At 43.9% G+C, this 21,270-nt stretch overlaps 1 protein-coding gene across 2 annotated transcripts; it reads left to right on the plus strand.

Annotated features, from left to right (window-relative positions):
- The first annotated feature begins 374 nt into the window (after positions 1 to 374).
- On the plus strand, positions 375 to 21,137 carry LOC134446713 (uncharacterized). Of its 2 annotated transcripts, XM_063196022.1 has the most exons (7): positions 375 to 629; positions 6,161 to 6,284; positions 6,591 to 6,666; positions 6,774 to 6,838; positions 19,202 to 19,333; positions 19,756 to 20,175; positions 20,514 to 21,137. In XM_063196022.1, exons 1-7 carry the CDS (start codon positions 544 to 546, stop codon positions 21,012 to 21,014), a joined length of 1,404 nt encoding a protein of 467 aa, XP_063052092.1. In that variant the 5' UTR covers positions 375 to 543; the 3' UTR covers positions 21,015 to 21,137. The 2 variants fall into 2 exon arrangements, with proteins under 2 accessions (XP_063052092.1, XP_063052093.1); XM_063196023.1 differs by lacking the exons at positions 375 to 629; positions 6,161 to 6,284; positions 6,591 to 6,666; positions 6,774 to 6,838 and adding an exon at positions 18,899 to 19,001.
- The last annotated feature ends 133 nt before the right edge of the window (positions 21,138 to 21,270 follow it).

Below are 21,270 nucleotides of genomic sequence, written 5' to 3' on the forward strand. Positions count from 1 at the left end.
TCAATACAGCCTATTGTTAAACAACAGTGATAGTGCTTGCCAGGAATGTTTTGTTGATAATATTTGTGACTGGAAATCGCAGTAGCAATGTATTTAGCATATGGGTTCCCTTTCCATTCCATACATTTTCCCACATGAAGGACTGACCTACGCTCGCCAACTAGTGGACACTCCATAGTTACTGCAGTATGCATGCAAAGCTAACTGGCTACAATGGGAACCAATCAGACTGAACGTTCTCCCTGTTAGAGATTCTCTGGTTGCTATGGGCACCTAACATGACCAGGTTCCGGTCTGCCTAAAGGGGCGTGCCATAATACTCCTAGCATTGTCCTTAGGTCTGCCTAAAGGGGGATTCCCCCTCTCCCCCTTGCAATAATAGAACCCGGAAACAATGGGCCAACTGAACCTCTCTCTCTACTGCTGTGTGTGCATGCTGTGGAATGTTAAAAGAATTCAAAGTTGTTCTACTCCAACTGACAAATTAGCGATCTATGACTATTTCGCCGTAGCGTTATTTTTGTTGCACCTAGGTACACAATAATGCCAAAACTTTGTTCTGCATTTGGATGCAACAACAGGCAAACGCCTTCGAAGTCCATTTTCAAATTCCCAAAAGACCCTGATAGGTAAGTGTAAACGTGTCCGGTTTACTAAAGAGAAAATACCGAGTGGATCATCGATCCATGTTAAATGAATGACCAACGCAACGTCCGATAGGCTATGTTATCGGCTTCATTGTAACATGACACCCCATAGCTTGATAGTCTGTATGCTGTTGCCCTACTGTCGTCTTTTGAGCCGCTCCGGTGTGCACATTGAGAGTAAATAGAACTAGTTCTATTTACTCTCAATGGGTGTGCAGCTATTCTGGACTTTACGGTCCCATTCACTTCAATTCATTTTTTTGGAGTTTTACAGATTTCGGACCGTGCCGACGCCGCTGTTGTCGTGCGAGGAAAACAAACATAGTCTCGGGTGCTAAACATGGTCATGGAACGGCTTGCTTAACAAGAATGATATGTGTTGTGTCATTTCGAGGATAATTAAAGAAAGTCTTATTCAATGGGATTTCTCATAGGCATGGTTTTGCATGTCTCTTATCTCTTTTCATGTTGACTGTGCATCACCGTTACAAGTTTACAAGGTGCACAGCGCACAGATGTAGGGCTATGCATACAAAAAGGAAGAATATTCACTGTGTAATTTTGAAAATAATTCACTTCACAGTTAAGTGTTATTACATAGGCACCATGGTCATCAATATGTGTGTAAGAACAAGTGAAACAACAAATCGGTCAGTTTGTCAAAGAGGAGACGGTAGATAGGCCTATGCACCATAATACACAGTATTCATCGAAATATGCTCCTGAATGATGCTGAAGAAATACTGTAGGCACAAATATCTACCGTGTTTACTGAATTAGCCTAACCATGGCCTATCAGAAGTGAGGTAACATAAAAAGTTGTAAAAGTTGTCCATTGAGAGGCTTTGATTCCACAACCTGTGGAATGGCAGGCATGACTCCATCCACTAAGCTACCACAGTTTCAGTCAAATTTGTTTGACTAGAAAACTTGTTGTGCACATTATCACAGCATTATAAATCATATAGGCCTACAATCATTGCTTTATCATACTTCAGACAATGAGGTAATGGTGCAGGGGTAATATATTTTATATGATTTATTGTGTTACAATGCACAACGACCACATATTTGTCTGGTCGTAACAATTCTTATGAAACTGTGGTAGCTTAGTGGATGAAGTCATGCCGTCCATACCATAGGTTGTGGGTTCAAGGCCACTCAGCATTCAACTTTTACTCACGTGTATGTTACCTCACTCCTGATATAGGCCTACATTATAAGGCTTATTGGGTAAATAAATATTTGTGCCTTCAGTATGTCTTCAGCATATCATTCAGGAGCATATTGCGACACATACTGTGTATTATGCTACATATCATCCACAGTGTCTGCTTTGAGAAATTAATCATTTTCCATTTGCTCTACTTATTACATGTGTGGTATGATCTGTTAACTTCAGAGTTACTTATTTTCAGAATTACAGAAAGTTCTGATCATTCTGCACATTGTAAAGATGAAATGGTGATGACGCAGTGAACATGCAAAGAGATTGGAGACCTGTCCAATTATGCAAATGACATCCCACTGTAATAAGATATTATTCAATTTTCTTCAAAACAACACAACACATTGCAGAAATTCTTGTAGCCATCATGTAGGCCTATAGGATGTAATGAAAGCATTTTCACATCGTCAGCAGCGCAAGCACCCTTTTCTCACAGACCCTTGTTGTGCTCTACAGACAGACTTGAAGCATATGGGCACCTGTAAAACATGCAGTACAATGTTAAGATTTTGTTTGTCAATTCTTAACCTACAAACATGAAAAAGACAGATGAGATGGAAGACATTGGAAACTTCTTGAATGTAGCAATCCCATTACAATAGCCAATTAATGACTATATGTGGTAACCTAGCCTATAATGCAATTTGTTATCAAGACAAGTTGTCAAGTCAAGTTGGTTTTATTGTCAATTTCTTTACATGCACTGGTCATACAAAGAATTTGAAATTACGTTTCTTGCTTTCCCATGCAGACATAGACTAATCTAGGTAAGGACATAGACAGTATAGACATAGACAGTACTCATACATGGACATAAGACGGTATGGACATAGACAGTGCTCATACAGACATTTAAAGTGCAAGACTGGACAACAGAAGACTTGTAGAGAACATACATTAAGAGGAGGTATTTGTTGTGCTTTTTCTAAAAGTCCTTTATAGCGTTCTGACATAGTAATAGTAGCATTTTGAAGAAAAATAAATATTAAAATAGGTCTATCAAGTACACCAGCAGCTCTGTGTGTGTGTGTGTGTGTGTGTGTGTGTGTGTGTGTGTGTGTGTGTGTGTGTGTGTGTGTGTGTGTGTGTGTGTGTGTGTGTGTGTGTGTGTGTGTGTGTTTAGTGCAGGTAGAAAGTGCGGTGTGTGTGTGTGTGTTGTGTGTTGTGTGTCAGTGTGTGTATGTTTGGGTTTAGTGCAGAAAGTGCAGTGTGTGTGTGTGTGTGTGTGTGTGTGTGTGTGTGTGTGTGTGTGTGTGTGTGTGTGTGTGTGTGTGTGTGTGTGTGTGTGTGTGTGTGCATGTTTTGAGTTAGTGCAGGTTGAAAGTTCAGTCACAAATATAGTAGTGCAGGTGGAATGTTCAGTCGCAGATATGGTGGTGGGGATGGGGGGGGGGGTTGTCAGTGGCCTAGCTGGCTAGAGGCTGACAGTGGAGGGAGAGACTCAGTATCTCAACAGTGGGTTGAGTGTTCAGTATTTTGATTGCTTGGTGCATGGAGCTGCTTGCAAGCCTGGTGGTACGGGAACGGAGGCGCCTGTACCTCTTTCCAGAGGGCAGGAGGCTGAACAGTTTGTGTGCAGGGTGGCTTGTGTCTTTGATGATCATCAGTGCTTTCCGGGTGAGGCGTGTGGTGTAAATGTCCTGCAGGGAGGGGAGTGGTACTCCAATGATCTTCTTCGCTGTGTTCACAACACGCTGGAGTGTCTTCCTGTTTTTCTCCGTGCAGCTTCCTCCCCACACTGTGATGCAGCTGGACACGACGCTCTCTATGGTTCCTCTGTAGAATGTTGTCATGATGGAGGGTGTAGCACTTGCCTTCTTTAGTTTGCGCAAGAAGTAGAGACGATGATGGGCCTTCTTCGCCAGTGATGTAGTGTTGGATGTAGTGTCCAAGGAACTTGGTGCTGCTCACTCTCTCCACAGCATCACCGTCGATGGTCAGTGGTGGCAGTTGTTTTTGGACCCTCTGAAAGTTGACAACAATCTCCTTGGTCTTGTTGACATAAAGCAGGAGGCTGTTGTCTTTGCACCATCTGACCAGCAGGTCTACTTCTTCTCTGTAGCCCACCAGTGTTGCATCATCCGCAAACTTCACTAGATGGTTAGTGCTGTGGGTCGTTGTGCAGTCATGTGTCAGCAGCGTGAACAGCAGGGGGCTGAGAACACAACCTTGCGGAGCCCCCGTGCTCAGGGTCAGGGTGCTTGAGGTGCTATTCCCTACCCGTACTGCTTGTGGTCTCTGCATCAGGAAGTCCAGCAGCGAGTTGCAGAGGGAGGTGGTGAAACCTAGTTTGTCCAGTTTGCTGATGAGTTGTTGTGGTATTATGGTATTGAATGCTGAACTGAAGTCAATGAACAGCATTCTCACATATGTATCTCACATATCTCACATATTCTCACTTTATTGTCCAAGTGGGTTAGGGGTGGATGGAGGGCAGAGCAAATTGCATCCTCCGTGGATCGCTTGGCTCAGTATGCGAACTGGTAGGGGTCCAGGGTGGGGGGTAGGGTGGCTTTGATGTGTGACAGGACTAGCCGTTCGAAGCACTTCATGATTATGATTATGGGTGGGAGACGTGACGCCTTGTTTTTTCGTAACATTGGTTAAAAACCTACAAAACTGTTACTTTTCCTTTAAAAAACAAATGTCAATGAAAGAAGATGTGGTACATTATGTTTCATATTAGTCTTAGATGAGAAGAAACATTTTTGTTAAGATTTATGTAAAGGTTTATATGTCAAATATCCTGCGGTGTGACTGTAACATTAATGAAACCTGGAATATAATATATATATAAATTAACCAACAACATTTTGAATAATGTATGAAGCATTTGGCATGATTGCATAAATATTAACTTTATATTAAGATATGTGAATGTGAAAAAAACTCAAGACAGTAATATTAAATACAAGTTCAATTTCATAACACAAATTGCGTCCTGTGGGGTGACATGTATGTCAATGTTTGTGAATGAGCAGCTGCAAGGCCAACTACAAGGGTCTTAAAGACTGGCTCCTAACCAGTCAGTGCCTCAGTTATTGGAGAGTGCTGTGGAAGTTTAAGGTGACTCTTAACCTCTTAATATGTCTTCATATTGCAATCTTTCTGTCACGCAATGCTTAGGTTCATTTTATGGTGTCCTGTGGTGTGACTGCTGCTCTTATAGGAGGAAAAAAAGTTTTTTTATGAATGAAGACACATATTAAGATTAAACACAATATCATTATCAATTTAGCATGAGCTCAGATGTCAGTCATGTATACAAAAGTATTAAAATGGCCATAATGCAGTGAATTCCCTGTGGTGTGACTCCATTTTCCCGCGGTGTGACATGCCTATGCAATGTGTTGATGCAGGACACATTTTCCCAAAAATGCCAACAATAAGGTGAAATTCCATAGACCACTAAGTGCTTTATTTTTTTCTATTATTTTCCAATTTTTATCCATCATTTTTTTCAGGAATTTGAAAAACTTTTTTTTTTTTGCGTTACACCCTTAAACGTCAACCACCCTTATATAGCCTAATAGTGGGTTAAATTGAATCAGAATGTCCCAGCGTGCCCTACAATGTCACCCCCTGTGGCCACATTAGCTAATAAAGATAATGTTGCTTGAGTGATATGTGGCATGCGCATTATTGAGGAAAGAGACGAAGGCTATGTGCCGTCCGTATTTTCCCTTCATATCATTCAGAAGCATGGTGTGATGCATACTTTGCACTATGGTGCGCATATCTACCATCTCCTCTTTCACACACTGACCGATTTGTTGTTTCACTTGTTCTTACACACATATTGATGACCATGGTGCCGATGTAATAACACTTCACTTTGAAGTGAATAATTTTCAGAATTACACCGTGAAATGTATTCTTCCTTTTTGTATGCATACATCTGTGCGCTGTGCACCTTGTAAACTTGTAACGGTGATAGCACAGTCAACATGAAAAGAGATAAGAGACATGCAAAACCATGCCTATGAGAAATCCCATTGTAATAAGATTTTCTTTAATTATCTTCGAAATGACACAACATATCATTCTTGTTTAGCAAGCCGTTCCATGACCATGTTTAGCACCCGAGACAATTGTTGTTTTCCTCGCACGACGACAGCGGCGTCGGCACGGTCCGAAATCTGTAAAACTCAAAAAAAAATGAATTGAAGTGAATGGGACCGTAAAGTCCAGAATAACTGCACACCGGAGCGACTCAAAAGACGGCAGTTGTTGCCCTTGAATACTACCTTGTCTTGTTTTAATATGGCTCACTGTACACTTACAGAAGGAAGACATGGCTAAGCAACATCAACAGGGATGATCTGAACTCTAAGATGCCAGATCAATTGCTGTCTGGGGGATATGGAGTTTGTGAGGACCATTTTGCTGCCCACATGATTATTCAAATGGTAGGCTATGTCAACATTCCCTAACGACGTGTAGTGACTTGATTAGGTGTGCAATTTGGGTTTGGAGATGACTCACTTCAGCCATGCTAAAAACACAGAACCATCCTCACTGGTGCAGGATGTGAACCTGACCCCAAATAACATCAACCACTTGAAATCAGAGAAGCCAAAACCTTCCTTTCGGCTGAAAACAATATTTAAATATTTCAGACATTTCAATGCTGTTTAAGTACCGGTATTGATTCTTCTAACACCACAAACCCAAAGTACAATGACTACAAATAATCTTGTGCCATCTCTGAACAGAATAAGAGAAAACGGCCTACCGCTGAAGCAGTGCCATATCACTACAATGACACAAACATGTGTGCAACACCTGTGGGTGGGTTTCATGTTTTATTACAATAGTATTTTTTAATAATAGCAGTAACAACACAGGCAATTAAGTGAAGTACGAAAATGATGACTGAAGCTGTGTTGTATTTCAAGGAGGAGGACCATCTGTGGCTCCGCCAGTGGTGACAAGAGCAGGAGTAGATGGAGAGGACACCAAGGTAGGCCTACTCCCACTGAAGGGTCTGCAAAAAACCCAAACAAACAAGCAAACAAGCAAACACAACAACACCAGTTAAAAACATGAATATAAACTGTGTACATGAACTTTCACATTTATTAAACACTGACCATAACAAAAAAAAAAAAAAAAAACATGCAGTCTGGCTGAGGTGCAGTGGTCAGGGTGTGATCATACAAGCCTAGTTCTGTAGTAGGCCTACATGGAATTAATTAAGACCAGTTAACTGACCTTGACTGCATGTGCTGTTCAATGTTTTCAGAGGTTGCAAATGCTAGAAGAACAACTCCAGCTGAAAGAAAATCAAAAGAATGTCTCGCTTTGCAACTCAGGAATATGGTGCTTGAGAATAGGCGCCTCAGTAAGAGGATCAAAAGCCTATGTCAAGCACGGACCCGTGTACGGCAAAGACATCTGAAAAATATAAGGGTCCTTAAAACAAAGTAAGCAATGAGTCATAGGGGAGAGTGGGGTAAAACACACACACACACACACACACACACACACACACACACAATATTATTAGCCCCTCATCCTGAACTCAAACAAGTCTCGCATGTCACTGTTGTGTGGCTCAGTGACATTCCTACCCTGAAACACCTGTGAATAAGTCTCAAATATAAATATTATATAAATTTATAATTTATATTTATTCAAATATAAATAATTTCTTATAGTGTTCAAACGTGATCATTATAAGCAGATTCCACTGTATAAGAGAAACAAATGAGAGAAAACGCATTTTCATCTATTTCAATCTGCCCAAGGTACATTATGCTTACATGTAATTGCATGTGGTTTGTCGCCACCTGCTGACCCAAAATTGACCTGAATTGACCTATATACTTAGAGAATCTCTGGTGCTGCTCTGGAGATGGAGGTATGAGTTTGATGGTGGTGGGGGGTGAGGGGTGAGGGGCGCGATGCTCTAGAGATGGAGGTATCAGTTTGATGGTGGTGGTGGTGTTGAGGGGTGCTGCTCTGCTCTACTGTTTCTCTTCACTGCTGGGTATTCTCTAAGACACTGAAATACGCAAGTCTGTTTGCTACTCACATCATGCACATTTATCCGACCATTTACAATACCCTTAAGTCCAACTGTTTTTTTTTCCCAATAAAGCGCTTTTGCGAGGAGAGGAGTGTAGGAGAGAGACAGTGAGAGAGTGAGAGTGAGAGTGAGAGAGAGAGAGAGAGAGAGAGAGAGAGAGAGAGAGAGAGAGAGAGAGTCAGAGTGAAAGAGAGAGAGAGATGGGGCGTGCGTGCGGGAATGAAGGTTGTGGGTTGCTTGGAGAGGTGTGATTGGCTTGGTAGGAGGATGTTTGTTTCTGAAGACATCATTAAAATGTTCCCTCAGACCACATGCATTAATTACAGACTTTCCCATGCCCTCGCAGACAGCCGTCCGCGCTCTGACATAATGAAGTAGAAAAGCAATTATGGCAGGTTGCACGGCACTGAACCTGAGCACTATTCCTCCCTCCCCGCTCTGTCTGTCTCTGACTTGTGCAGGGCTGGCCTGGCCCTCTGGCATACCGAGCATTTCCCGGTGGGCCGTGCACCCTTGTAGGCCCCTATTTTCAGAAATGTTTTTTTTTTTTAATCTAAAAATAGAGGCCCACGAGGGTGCAGGGCCCATCGGTGGGCCAGTTCTGCACCGTTAATTATAAGGGGGCCCTTTAAGACAAAAGTGCCCGGGCCCCATTTCTCGTCCAGTCCGGCCCTGGTGAGCAGTATTCCTCCATCTCTGTCTGTCTCTGAGCTGTGCGTGCCTCAGCAGCCGCGAGTATCTCTCCACCAATATGCATTTGTTTTGCATGAAATTATACAACCATAGAGTGTCTCTTTTCTCAATTCATTGCGCACAAATGTAAAACAGTCACAAAAATAATAAAAAATTGTCTTGTTTGCAATTCCACTGAATTTGTCAGGGGCGTAAGTGAAATTAGAGCCAGTAGCAATAACTTGCAGATTATCGGAGTGGAAACTCTTCTCCCTGCATGCATGAGGTAGCTCATGGAGTAGTTGGATGGCAGGTCAATCTTTCCTAATGTGATGAGAGTTTTTTTTCCTTCCCTGAAGTGCTAGTCTTGTCAACTAACCAGGGCTATCTGTTATTGTACAGGCTGCGTTTTGTGATAAATCCACAAACTGCTCATGCTCAAAATAGAGTATACTGGAGGTATCTTGGGAAGTAAGATTAATACACAGTGGCAGAACAACTGCACACAGAGCCCCATGGTAAAACACAGGGATAGGGACCCCCATGGCCTCCTGAGGTCATAAGAGGTCCCCGGGGCAAATAATTGCGTTCAGACTGGTTGACTGCAGGACAATGCAGCTGTGATGTCACCATGCTAAGCAACCACTCACAGATTCAATTTTCAATTCAATTTTGCTACACAGATAGAGCATTGTAATTGGAGGGCAGCTTTCATGATCTATCACTAATTTTCCCTAAAGTCAGGCATAGATTTGCTGTGCTGTTAGGTGGTATTGGGCTCTCTTTTCCACTGCACGTTTTCTACCGGGTGCAGCAGGACTCGGCCGCCACTTTTTGCTTTTCGATTGAGCACGACACAGCTCAACTCGCGAAAACCTTCCGGCTGGCTAAAGTAAGCTGCAGTTCGTCCTCACCGGTGAGTCAAAAAATCATCATGGTGGCCAACAGATCAACTGTCTTGGAATGCTCTTTAGTTAGCCACTATATTACTGTGATATGAAAATCAAAGGTAAAAATCAACATTGTAGTATCCAAATATGCTGCTGAAACTATTTATAGCCTACTTTAATAGCGGAGATATCAGCCTTACGTTTAGTAAACTAAAGTAATGCTACCTGACAACACCAAAAACGTCCAAAAAAAGTCCAAAAAAAGTCCAACCATACTCCGGGTAACACGGTTTGTAATGGAAACACAAACCGGACTGGTTTGACAGCACCACTCAGCTCGACACGACACGGCACTGCACAGCCGGGTTGCATGTGGAAAACGCCTTTTGTTTCCTGCAGTGGTTTTCAAAGTGGGGGCGGGAAGGACACGCTAGGGGGCCGCGGCAGGTTAAGTACAGCACTACAAAAATACATAATATAAATATAAATAAACTAAATAACAGTTAAAAAAGTAAACCAAAAAAAATGTTAAACAATATTCCCAATAGCATTATAATAACCTATTGTATCAGTGAACATTATACTATTATCATTTTTATTTCCTATACAGTGGGATACAGAAAAAAATAGTGTGGCTCGGTCCTTGTAAGGAGGGCTATAGTATAGGTGTTTATCTATCTGGACCCAATTAATGTGCCAATTAACCAATGAAGCCCCACTGAAAGTGGCTCCTTTTTACTTCCATCATGATTTTCTGGTTAACCAGCATTGATGAAGTTCTCAAAGATCATCTTCAAATGAACACTTCTGTTTAAGTCTCCTGCTTCTTTTTGATGGGCGTGTGTGCAGGGGCGCCGCCAGAAATTTTGGGCCTCATGAAAGATTCGAATTTTGGGGCCCTTTATGGGCCCCTGTCAGTGCTGTCAGTGCTTGGGCCCTTAGAATCTGTAACACCTTTCCCTGCCTAGCGGCACCCATGGGTGTGGAATCAAAGCATACATTAATCAAGCCAAAATCCCCTGGGAGAATTAGAGAACGTTTAACTTACCACATTTTTGGTGAAATACAATGGGGTTTCATTTATATGGGGTCTGTGTCATCCCTGACTCCGTTAGAAAAAAATATATGATTCAGTGGATGATCACGGAATATAATTGAAACAGGAAGAGCTATTATATCTGAGCTGCAATAAAATTATTCTTTGGGAATTGGGACTGTATGACTAAAAGAAACGGAGCGATAGAGAATGTCAAATCTCAAGTGAAGTACCTCATTCGCTCCCCTTAAAAACGAAAAAGCACACATCTTAAGGACTCCCAAAAATACTTCCCTTTCAGCTGCAGAGGGCCAGCACTAATGTGAACTTAAACATTGATATGAAAGTTTTGGATTATTTTTACATGTCCAGTGTGACTAATAACCCACATTAACATTAGCTTTTTACATAGTGAAGAGAACCATCTTGCAGGCTAAATTAGGGCTTCTCTTGCACAATGTCGAACAAGGTCAGCACACCATATCCTGTCCATTTGACAATATTATAATATTTTTTCTTCTCCTTTTCCTTCTCTTCCCTATTTTGTTTCTTCTATGTGTTGTTCTCCACTGGTAAGAGTCACTGTTGAAAGTTGGGCTGACTGCCTTTCATATGTGCATGATGGGTGATGCCTGCGGACTCACATAGTTCTGGAAGAAATGACCTGAGGACAGGGCCGCTGACAGCTTTGGCCGGGCCCAGGACAAAGTCATCTGAAAGGGCCCCGCAACCTAAGACATAGGCCTACAATGTGATGAGAAACCAATTATGGGGCCCCTCTCCCTGGGCCCGGGACAACTGTCCCCTTTATCCTCCCCCTGTTGGCACCCCTGCCTGAGGAAGAGACTCAGACGGGCTTCCTGCCCCAGCATCCATCCAGTGTTATCATACCCACATCGATAGCAACAGTGGCAGCCGTAGCATTGGCAGAGGATGGGTGGTGTTGTGATGGGGTCATGGGGATGGGAAGAGGAAGGGGAGGCGGGGAGGGGGTTGGGGGAGAGGAAGAGGCAGGCTGCGGGGGAGGGGGGGAACAAGATGACAGGGCAGAAGGGAGGATTAGAGAGGGAGGTTGGGAACGAGAGAATTATCAGGAGAGAGAGAGGAGACAGCGAATGAGGAGAAGTAAGGAAGAATGGAAGGAAGCAAGAAGAGGCGGAGGAGGAGGGGGAAGAGGAGGAGGAGGGGAAAGAAATCAGTTTAATGTGATGAAGATAACATCTTGGGTGTCAGGCCAGACACGCAGACAAAATTGTTTTTTGAAGGGCACGGCACAGCGCCACTCATGTTGTGCAGAAAAACTGTGCTGTCGTTCGGGAGGAGAAGCAAAGGGAACAGGGGATGAGGGGAGATATACGACGTGTCTTCTTGCCCGCGAGGAAGAAGGTGCTAAATCATTTGTAGGCCTCGCCTCGCCGCCAAACTCTCCCACAAGCAGGCTGGCTATGTGGAAGAAACAGCTCAGCCTTGACATACACAGCACCAAAATAAGGAAGGGAGAGAGAGAGAGAGACAGACAGAGAGAGAGAGAGAGAGAGATGCTGAAGTATTTATTTCTTTGGGTTGTGTGTTGTGGTGGTTTATGTTCTGTACAAATAACCTGTTAAAGAGGAACAGCGGCGAGCCAGAGGCAAATGTGACAGACAAACCTTCATCAACATCCAAACTGCCGCAAGTGCATTATTTCATAAAGCTGAGACGTTACGGCCAACCTGAAGCGATTCTGCTCAGTGCTCAGCACACCATTCAATTACGGCTTTGCCTTTTTTTCCTGATTTAAAGTCCTTCCGTGTGATGCGATTCCGCTGCTCGCCGCCAGCTGTTCTCGGAAAACACACCGCTCATTTGGCGGCACACAAACTCATTCACTTCCTGTTTCTCACTTCATTCATGTACTGTACAGGGAAGCCGACAAGGGGGTGGGGCAAAGAGGTCAGTTGTCCCGGGCTCAGGGAAAGAGAGGGCCCAAAATTTAGTCCACGTTACATTGTATGTATTGGTTAGGGGGCCCTTTCAAATGACTTTGTCCTAGGCCTGGTAAAAGCTGTCAGCGGCCCTGTTCATGTATGCGCTGTAGGTGTTCTGTTTTTTTTTTGTAATATGGACCTGACCTTCAAACAATGGATCCTGATGGCGTGATTCCCTTTCTCTCGCTATAGTCACACCGTGTGTGCGTGTTTTTTTTTCTGCAAAAGAGAGAGAGAGAGAGGTCTCGCCATTAAAAGATCCGTGTCAACCACCAGGGAAACAAACAGGCTTGGCTTCCAGGTACACACGCCAAGCACACGACGGGTCAAGGCAGCTCTATTCCACGATCCTGACCTTCTTAACCTACTGCACACATACAAATAACACACACAAACACAGGAGCAAAAAGTGGAACATTGCATGCACACACACACACACATTATTCATTCTCTCAGTCAGACACACACACACACACACACACACACACACACACACACACACACACACACACACACACACACACACACACACACACACATATACACGCAAGGACAAATGGAAAATGGAAAATAAAATATGACATGCACATACACGAACACGTACAGTCTATGACTTCCGCATGTACTCACATACACATTTTGTGCTGAAAAGGACAGGAAATGGGGTCAGGGACAGACAACAAAAGTGTGTGTGTGTGTGTGTGTGTGTGTGTGTGTGTGTGTGTGTGTGTGTGTGTGTGTGTGTGTGTGTGTGTGTGTGTGTGTGTGTGTGTGTGTGTGTGTGTGTGTGTGTGTGTGCAGCACACTAAGGCGAAGAAAAAAAAGCCTTCCATACTGTTAACCATTCCGGACAGGGCCAGGCCAGTGCTACTCAGTAGCTCCTAGTTTTAAATTCCCACAGACACGCGTAGGTGTACCAAATAAAGACAAAGGCCTGCTTCACACAAATGTCTTGTGTCAGTTCCACAGTGGACAGGACACCACCACCTGCCCACCCCCACCTCTCTCCTCTCTCCTCCTAATGAAAGGCCCTCCTGCAGGGCGGGACTGGAGGAGAGATAGGGCCCGGGCACTTTTGGCTTAAAGGGGCCCCTCATAATTAGCCGCGCAGAACTGACTCACCGGTGGGCCCCGCACCCTCGTGGACCCCTATTTTCAGAAATGTAAAATATATATTGTATATATATAATATATATACTGTATTTTACATTTCTGAAAATAGGGGCCCACGAGGGTGCAGGGCCCACCTGGAAATGCCCGTTTTGCCAGATGGCCAGTCCAGCCCTGTCCATAAGGGTCCATGTGGGTGCAGGTCCCACCTGGAAATGCCCGTTATGCCAGATGGCCAGTCCAGCCCTGTGCCTCCTGAAGCATCAAGCAGCTCAATCTTCAAAGCCATAGCCGGGCCAGTGCACCTCGCTCTCGCTACGGGAGACATGATGTCACACACACACAACGCCCACCACCATGCTTGACCTATGTGTGTGACCTGTGTAAAACATTAACTTGGTGTGATGTAACACCACCCTGACAGACCATCAGTAGCCTTGATCTCATTAGCCGCGCTTCAGCTGCCGGCCCCGGGCCATTTTTTGCCTGATCGGACTCATAGCCGACCCCAGGCACATTCAGGTACACGCCTTGTTTGTGAAACGTCAGTCGGGCACAGCCCACTTTCGCCCCAAATCACAGAAGGACAACAACAGAACAACGACAAAGAAGGAGAAGAAAATGGAGCAAACTCTGCTGGAGCAGGTCGCCGTTTGGCTCGTAGCCTACGGACAAAGACGACAAGAACTGCAAAGAAAATGGCTTGCCTTTCAAGAACAGTTTTATTACATGGCAAAGTTGTCGATTCAGAAGCTGTATGGGACGCAGCGCATGTTAAGAAGACAAAGACGCATGAAAATACGAGCAGCTCGACAACTGAGAGAGTGAACAGAAGGAGACGTGCGAACATGCCCAGTTAATCCCCCCAATAGCGCACAGAAGCATGAGCCCCGGACATAGCGAGACATGAATGTGCAGGTAATTGAATAAGTTACCATGTGAAAGGAGACCAAATCCCAGAGACATAGCACCTTCATCAGTTGCTATAGAAAATTATGAGCCCCGGACATAGCGACACACCCCCTCGTTGCGGCGTGCCACCTGTCTATTCATGGTGAATGTGCAGGTAATTGAATAAGTTACCATGTGAAAAGAGACCAAATCCCGGAGACATAGCATCTTCATCAGCTGCTATAGAAAATGATGAGCCAGGGGAATAGCGACTATTTATTAAAGTAGCCACGGAAGTAGCGTAGCCTACAAGTCGTTCAATCTGCATAACATCGGTGTGTGTCCTGCAGGGAATTCTAAGTGTGCGCACTATGGCACATGTCTGCAAAACGTATGCCTATGGTTTAGTATGTCTGCAAAACATGAGACACTAGGGCAGCAGAGTGAGGATGATTTTAAATAGGCCTAAGTCAATAACAGCTGTGCTTTACTGTGTAATAATGTGGCTGCATGGGGGACTTATCGCTAAATTCTGGGCAAATTATTAGTTTGGGGTGTTTGGCTTTCTTATGGCATAATTTCATAAGATGCAACTTTGGCACTTCTGTTTGTGTTTTTAAAGTTATTTAGCCAACATAACTTTTTTGTTGTTATCAGGGCATCATGGGCACCACTACACTTAAACTTGGGATGTCATAGCTAAGTCATGTCGGCTTTTTTCTGCTTTTAGCCGCCAACTCTTGTGCCATTATCGTGATTTGGCATGCTTTCCACTGGACACCAATAAAAAGTGTCTCACAAATACTCACACATGACATTTATGTTGGCTTATTTAGCTTTTGCGCTATTATCGCCGAAGGTCTGGTAGGCTATATCGCACGTGGGCTATATCGCCCGAGGTTGACCCCGCCTCCGAGCCTCGGCGGTGCTTGCTGGCTCATCGAATTCGACGGGCCAGGGAAAGCGGCCCTTAGCCCCACAACCTGGCCCGGCGGCCATCTTTAGCACCTAGCCCCCTTTTGATGAGATCACCGTCAGCCCCCTTTTGTCCGGGCCAGCCCGGGGCTGGCCCTGCAGTGAGACTAAGGCTAGTGTGTGTGTGTGTGTGTGTTTGTGTTTTGTGAAAAGGGGGAGGGCTTGATGCTCACCCGTATTTTTCCAACAGCTTTAAAACAATGTGCAGGGAGAAAATCAGCCTAGCAAGTGCAGAAAAACAACCCAGAAACCACTTTCCACAGTGAATCTGCAGTGTCCACATACAGGTACATCTGCCATTCAGGAGTGAAGTCTGGAGCGAGCGATTTAAGTATGCGTGCATGTTGCCCCCTGAGAAGTGCCAAGAGAGCCATAAGAGGCGATTTGAGCGATTTGAGAATTACCACGTCACTCTGTAACATGACTACTCCTCTACTCTTCTTCAAATGCTCTTAGCGTGAGTGTCCGTTCCTATACACCCATTACCTTGCCACCAGCCTCTGATGCCTTGAAGCAGTGGTTCCCAACCAGGGGTACGTGTACCACTAGGGGTACGTGAGCACACTGCAAGGGGTGCATGGAAAAACGCAATAATAACAAATGTATGACCATAGTAACATTAGGATAGAGGAAAAGTTCAAGAGCATGAGTGACTGGGGTTCTTGCGGTATGACAAAAAGGCTTTGGGGGGTACGCAATACAAAAAAGTTGGGAAACACTGCCTTAAACTACTGTTTCTAAACGGGGGTGCTACAGCCCCCCAAGGGGCATTGGGGATCCCTAAGGGGGCGTTGTGAAGGATACAGCTGAGAGAGGGGGCTGTGCTTAGTTGTCATTGGGGGGCATTAGTATATTTTATTTTTTAATACTATGGGGGGTGTCGGAAGATGAGGTCCAGAGGACATTGGGAAGCTTATGATAAGGCCCAGGGGGCGTTTAATCAAAAAAGGTTGAGAACCACTGCCTTAAATGCATCAAGAAGCGGTAGGAGCACAAACTTCTCGCTCTCGTGGACAAAAGGTACTGCACATGGCTGCCATTGCTCAGACATCTAAAGCCCTCACAGCAAACCGGTAATTTGAGTATTTTGCTTGTGGCTTTTTCTTGAAGGGTTTTAAGTGGCACACTGGATAATGTGTTGCTGCTGCTGCTGATGCTGATGATGCTGCTGCTGTTGCTGATGCTGCTGCTGTGGCATTTCATTTAAATTTTCCTCCCCATTTCAGCAGAGCAGCCTCCACAGCTTTTAGTCCCAATGCTTTAAGAAGACGCCCACTATACTATACATACTGTAGTATATGGGCCACTCAGTAAAACGCAATATGTTGCGGCTCAATCTCCTGTCATACATCACTGAAAGCACAGCTGGGCCAATCTGGCATGAGCCTGCTAAAGTCTCGCATGAAACTGGCGCATGATTGATTAAGGCACTCAAACCGTTTTTTCCCCCCACCCCCAACTCTCGCTGTCATACAGTTCACATCATCAGGGTTAGGAAAGGCCTGTATCAAAACATTGCCATCATTCACCTGTCGACTAGAATATTACACCACATATTAGTTTTTCAATTAGATGACATGTTCAGTGAGGGATTGCCTACTGAGATATTGATTGGAAGCCGTGCAGGCATGTGTCTTGTTTGTCATTTTTTCCAGAGATATAAATGGCTAGCCATTCAACATAAAGCATGAGTGATAGAAAGGGTTAATTTCCTGGTGGTGGTGTGTATGTGGGTGGTGGTGGTGGGAAGGGGCATACTTGAAGCAGCATCAGTATCCAGCTGTGTGGCACGTATGAGATGCTCCGCATGGCTTCATCACAGCTCCCTCTCAATCACTGCTTCTCTGGCTCCACCTAACCACAAGAGGGCACCAAAGTGCAAATTAGAACAAACAACAAAATAAGCAGCACACACATTATTAACAACGCATTACAAAAACTAGGAATTTTAACGAACAAATAAATGAAGAAAGAAAGAAAACAATGCATAAAATATACGTATTCTGCTATAAGTAAACCACTGCTGCTAAATTAGTGTAGTACCATGGTGCTCCAAATCACCATTTTTGTATAGGCCTACAGGAAATTATAACTACTAATGATTATTAATACAATTTTAATGATGAATTATAAAAAAGCCTATATATACATATATATGCTAATACACATTGGAGATTAAAGGCAATGGACCTCTATTTTAGGTGAACAGAGCCAAATAGAGCAGATGAAATGTGTTAGATGTGGTTATGACATCAGCTGCAATTGATCATGATAGAATCTAGTAGTGACTCATGTGTGGAGAAGGGATGCAGAGACGGGGTTAGTGTGCATTTGACTGACTGCTAAATTATAGTGTGGCTTTAATCCAACAGTTCCCATATGCAATATACCTCAGTTCAGTTCAGTTCAGTTTACTTTATTGGTACTCGTAGGCAAACTGGTTTTGCAGTTTAAAAGAAAGATGGGTGTCTTACATATAAGGACAAGGACAAGCAACATACTTTATATCAAGAAACAGAACCGCAGTGGAGTGACCATGATGCTTCGTGCAGTTATTGTAGAGCTATGGCAGAAGTGACATTACATTCTTGATGCAATGAAAGTGCAAGAACATTCTTAGTCTTACAAATAAATAAGTTCATTAATTAATGAATAACCCTCAAACACCTATAAGGTAAGATCTGCCACGTTTCTCTAGCAGAGGCCTTGTGGGTCGCTCTCCATAGAGGCATCCGTGGGTCATGGCTTTACATTGCAGTTTGTTTTGCTCTCATTACGTGTTTGTTTCCCTCGGTTGCCACTTAAGGAAGTGGTGTAGCAGTTGCAACTTCTACCTATGGTGTCTGTAGGTAGCCAACACAACACAACACAGCACAACATCCCACAGAGACAGGGGGAGGATGCTGCTTAAGTCAGTGTATACAAGCTATTCTCAGTCCAGGTAATCACCACCAAAGACCAACCCCCTGCTGTTACTCACGCTGTGTGTAAGAAAAAGGTAAAAGCAGTGTCTGTGGATCCTTGGTGTGGAAATAATGGGTTCATTAAACCAACTCAGCACTGTATTCTGCACTGAGACAAAGGATGGTTGGGTATACTGAAAACTTCTGCATCACGTGTGATTCCACAAATACCTGTCACAGGCTGGAACACAGCTTTCAATTATACACATGCTGTTAAACATATTTAGGCCTACTGACTTTCTTTAACTTATGAATGTTCTGTAGTAATAGTAGTTGTGCAGTGAGAAAAACTACGGAATACATTGTGCCTTATATGATAACCTATTTTTTACAGTGTGATGTGAATGGATTTCTTTATAATTGGTGACCTCTAGGGGACAAGAGATTCTAGCCATAAATTCCTCGCCCCTGTAGAATCTTAGCCTGAGGCCGTATTTATTAACATTCTAGAACTCTGGCTGTGAAAACCAATGGCAACCAATCTCAAATAAATACAATGATAACAACACCCAGATAACAGACAGTATGTCCATACAGCAGAAAGCATTCTGCTTTATAAAAAGTCTGTTTGTTTTGAACAGTATGGACAAGGTGGGTGCCAAGATGCTTAAATGCCAAAATGCTTAAGATGGATTTTTTTTCTTTCTTTATACCTGACATCATTCTGTTAATATGTGTTTTTTACATGATTGTGTGGCCAAATATAGGCTATATATGCCAATATGGTTAAGATGGGATTTTTTTCTTCATACCTAACCTGACATAATTCTGTTAATATGTGTTTTTTACAGGATTGTGTGGCGCCTGATGGTCACAACAGAAATGGACAACCTGAAAGTGTCACTGGCAGCTGGGAGGATGGAAAACAGTGCTCCGGCAATGAGTATCTTGAGACTGAGAGGAATACAGACCAGCTGCTCAAAGTAATGGCTGCTGTTATGGCCTTTTCTAGACACATCTTTTAAATTGCTCATCAAGCTTGACTGCCTATCAGCGTCTACTCTGTGATATAAAACCATTTCCATTCAATCTTGACAATCACTAAAACAACTGAAAGGTACCTCAGGTGTTTTTGCTTACTTGAGCGCATCATTTTAATTTTTTTTTATTTTTTTTTAAGGAAACAGTGAGCAGATGGGTCAATGTTTTAAAATATCCTGCACATTTAGCCAAAAGTGTGTCAAAGCGTTGACATCAATACTACTTTTAAACACAGCATATCACACTGATCATGATTCCTTCAAGATGAATAGCCATAGACTTTTAATTTTGAATCTTACAGACTGTAAAGAGTAAAGAGGCAAGAACTCCCAACTTAATTGCCATAACTCCTGCCATTCCCCAGGTTTCCCCAGCTCTCCAACCGCCTCCAACAAATGCTGCAGTGAATACTTCAGAGCTCCCTGTCCCGGCTGAACAAGCATGCCAGCAGCTCGAGAGGAAAAGGCGGAGGAAGATGACAACCCCTCGCAAGGTGTGCACTCAGGAGGAACTTGATGAGGGTGACCTGAACATTTTTCAAAGACCCCTGTTCCCATGTTTGAAGCCTCCAGCTTCACACAAGCGCACCGCACCCTCCAGGAGGATCAAGAAGGCCAGGCTCTCCGCTGTGTGCCATGGGCAAACCACCTCTTCCAAAAGAAAGGATAAAATATTAGGTTGTTTGGAGACCAAACAAGTGACACCCAGCTCTGTGCAGGCAACGCCAAAGAATCATACTCCCATCATCCCTCAGCCACAATCCTCCAAGAAACATCATCCTACGGTACAGTTATTTTACATTTATAATGTTTCAATTAGCAAATTCAATAAATGCTTAACAAATCATGAATTCTGCCAGCACATTAATACACGGGGTAGCCCCTTAATGCACGGCATATCTCCAGTGGCATGCTGTAATAATCACTGAACAGTTAAGTACCATAGTACTACACTACTATGGAATAACACAGGGCCTTTAGTAATGCACTATGACTTGGCCATTGCCATTCTGGTAACAGCAAATTCATAACGCTATGTCTCAACGGGTTAAAAGAATATGAGTTGAAGTGTGAAACAAACAGGTAGGGCAATAATTTTGCACTTGTTTCCCCTTTTGTCCAGATTTTATGGAGAAAGAAGAGTGGAAGTACACCACTGCTGAGAGATGATAGATCCAGCAAGATCACAGCCGCCGCTCACCTCCCATCAGGACCAGCTCACTTCCAAGCCTCCTCTCCTCAGAGTACCCGAGGCCCCAGCACAGCAGAGCGGCCAGCGGACACCTCCGAGTCCCCCCTCAGGATGCACGGCCTCAGTGTGGAGGACTACAGGAGAGTTTATCACTCTGTGGTGGACCCCATGCTCTGCACGGCGTCCGGCAACCCGCAGAGGCCCAACCTGGAGCTGGGTCGGGTCATCAAGCAGCGCCTGTGGGAGCGGCTCTTCTGCCCCCAGCTGCACGAGGAAGTGGGGCCTGACGGCAGGGTCACGATAACGGAGACCTTCAACCACCCGCCGTACTACACGCACGCGCCTCATGTGGAGCTGGATATGTCTACATACCCGAATACACAGACAGGAGGCGAAAAGGAAAAGCACACAAAACAAGAGACTAGTGATTGAATGGATACCATGTCTGATGAGGATTCATTTTGTTAATACATATGAAAAATACATTTTACATGATTATGAACAAGCTTTTTTGATATAAATAAATAAACTGTGTGAAATCAAATACAGAAATTACATTTTATCCATTCTCCTTTTTTTTTATTATTTAAATGCTAAATTGGAACACACACACACACACACACACACACACACACACACACACACCTTTACATGGGTTTGCTTTAGCTGGAGCTGAACCAAGGAGCAT

Source organism: Engraulis encrasicolus, chromosome 4 (assembly GCF_034702125.1).
Source record: "Engraulis encrasicolus isolate BLACKSEA-1 chromosome 4, IST_EnEncr_1.0, whole genome shotgun sequence".
Lineage (NCBI taxonomy): Eukaryota > Metazoa > Chordata > Actinopteri > Clupeiformes > Engraulidae > Engraulis > Engraulis encrasicolus.

Coding starts and splice junctions, on each gene's coding strand:
- LOC134446713 (XM_063196022.1), top strand. CDS start 544: ATGCCAAAACTTTGTTCTGCATTTGGATGCAACAACAGGCAAACGCCT. Junction 630..6,160: donor TTCCCAAAAGACCCTGATAG/GTAAGTGTAAAC, acceptor GTACACTTACAG/AAGGAAGACATGGCTAAGCA. Junction 20,176..20,513: donor CCAAGAAACATCATCCTACG/GTACAGTTATTT, acceptor CCTTTTGTCCAG/ATTTTATGGAGAAAGAAGAG.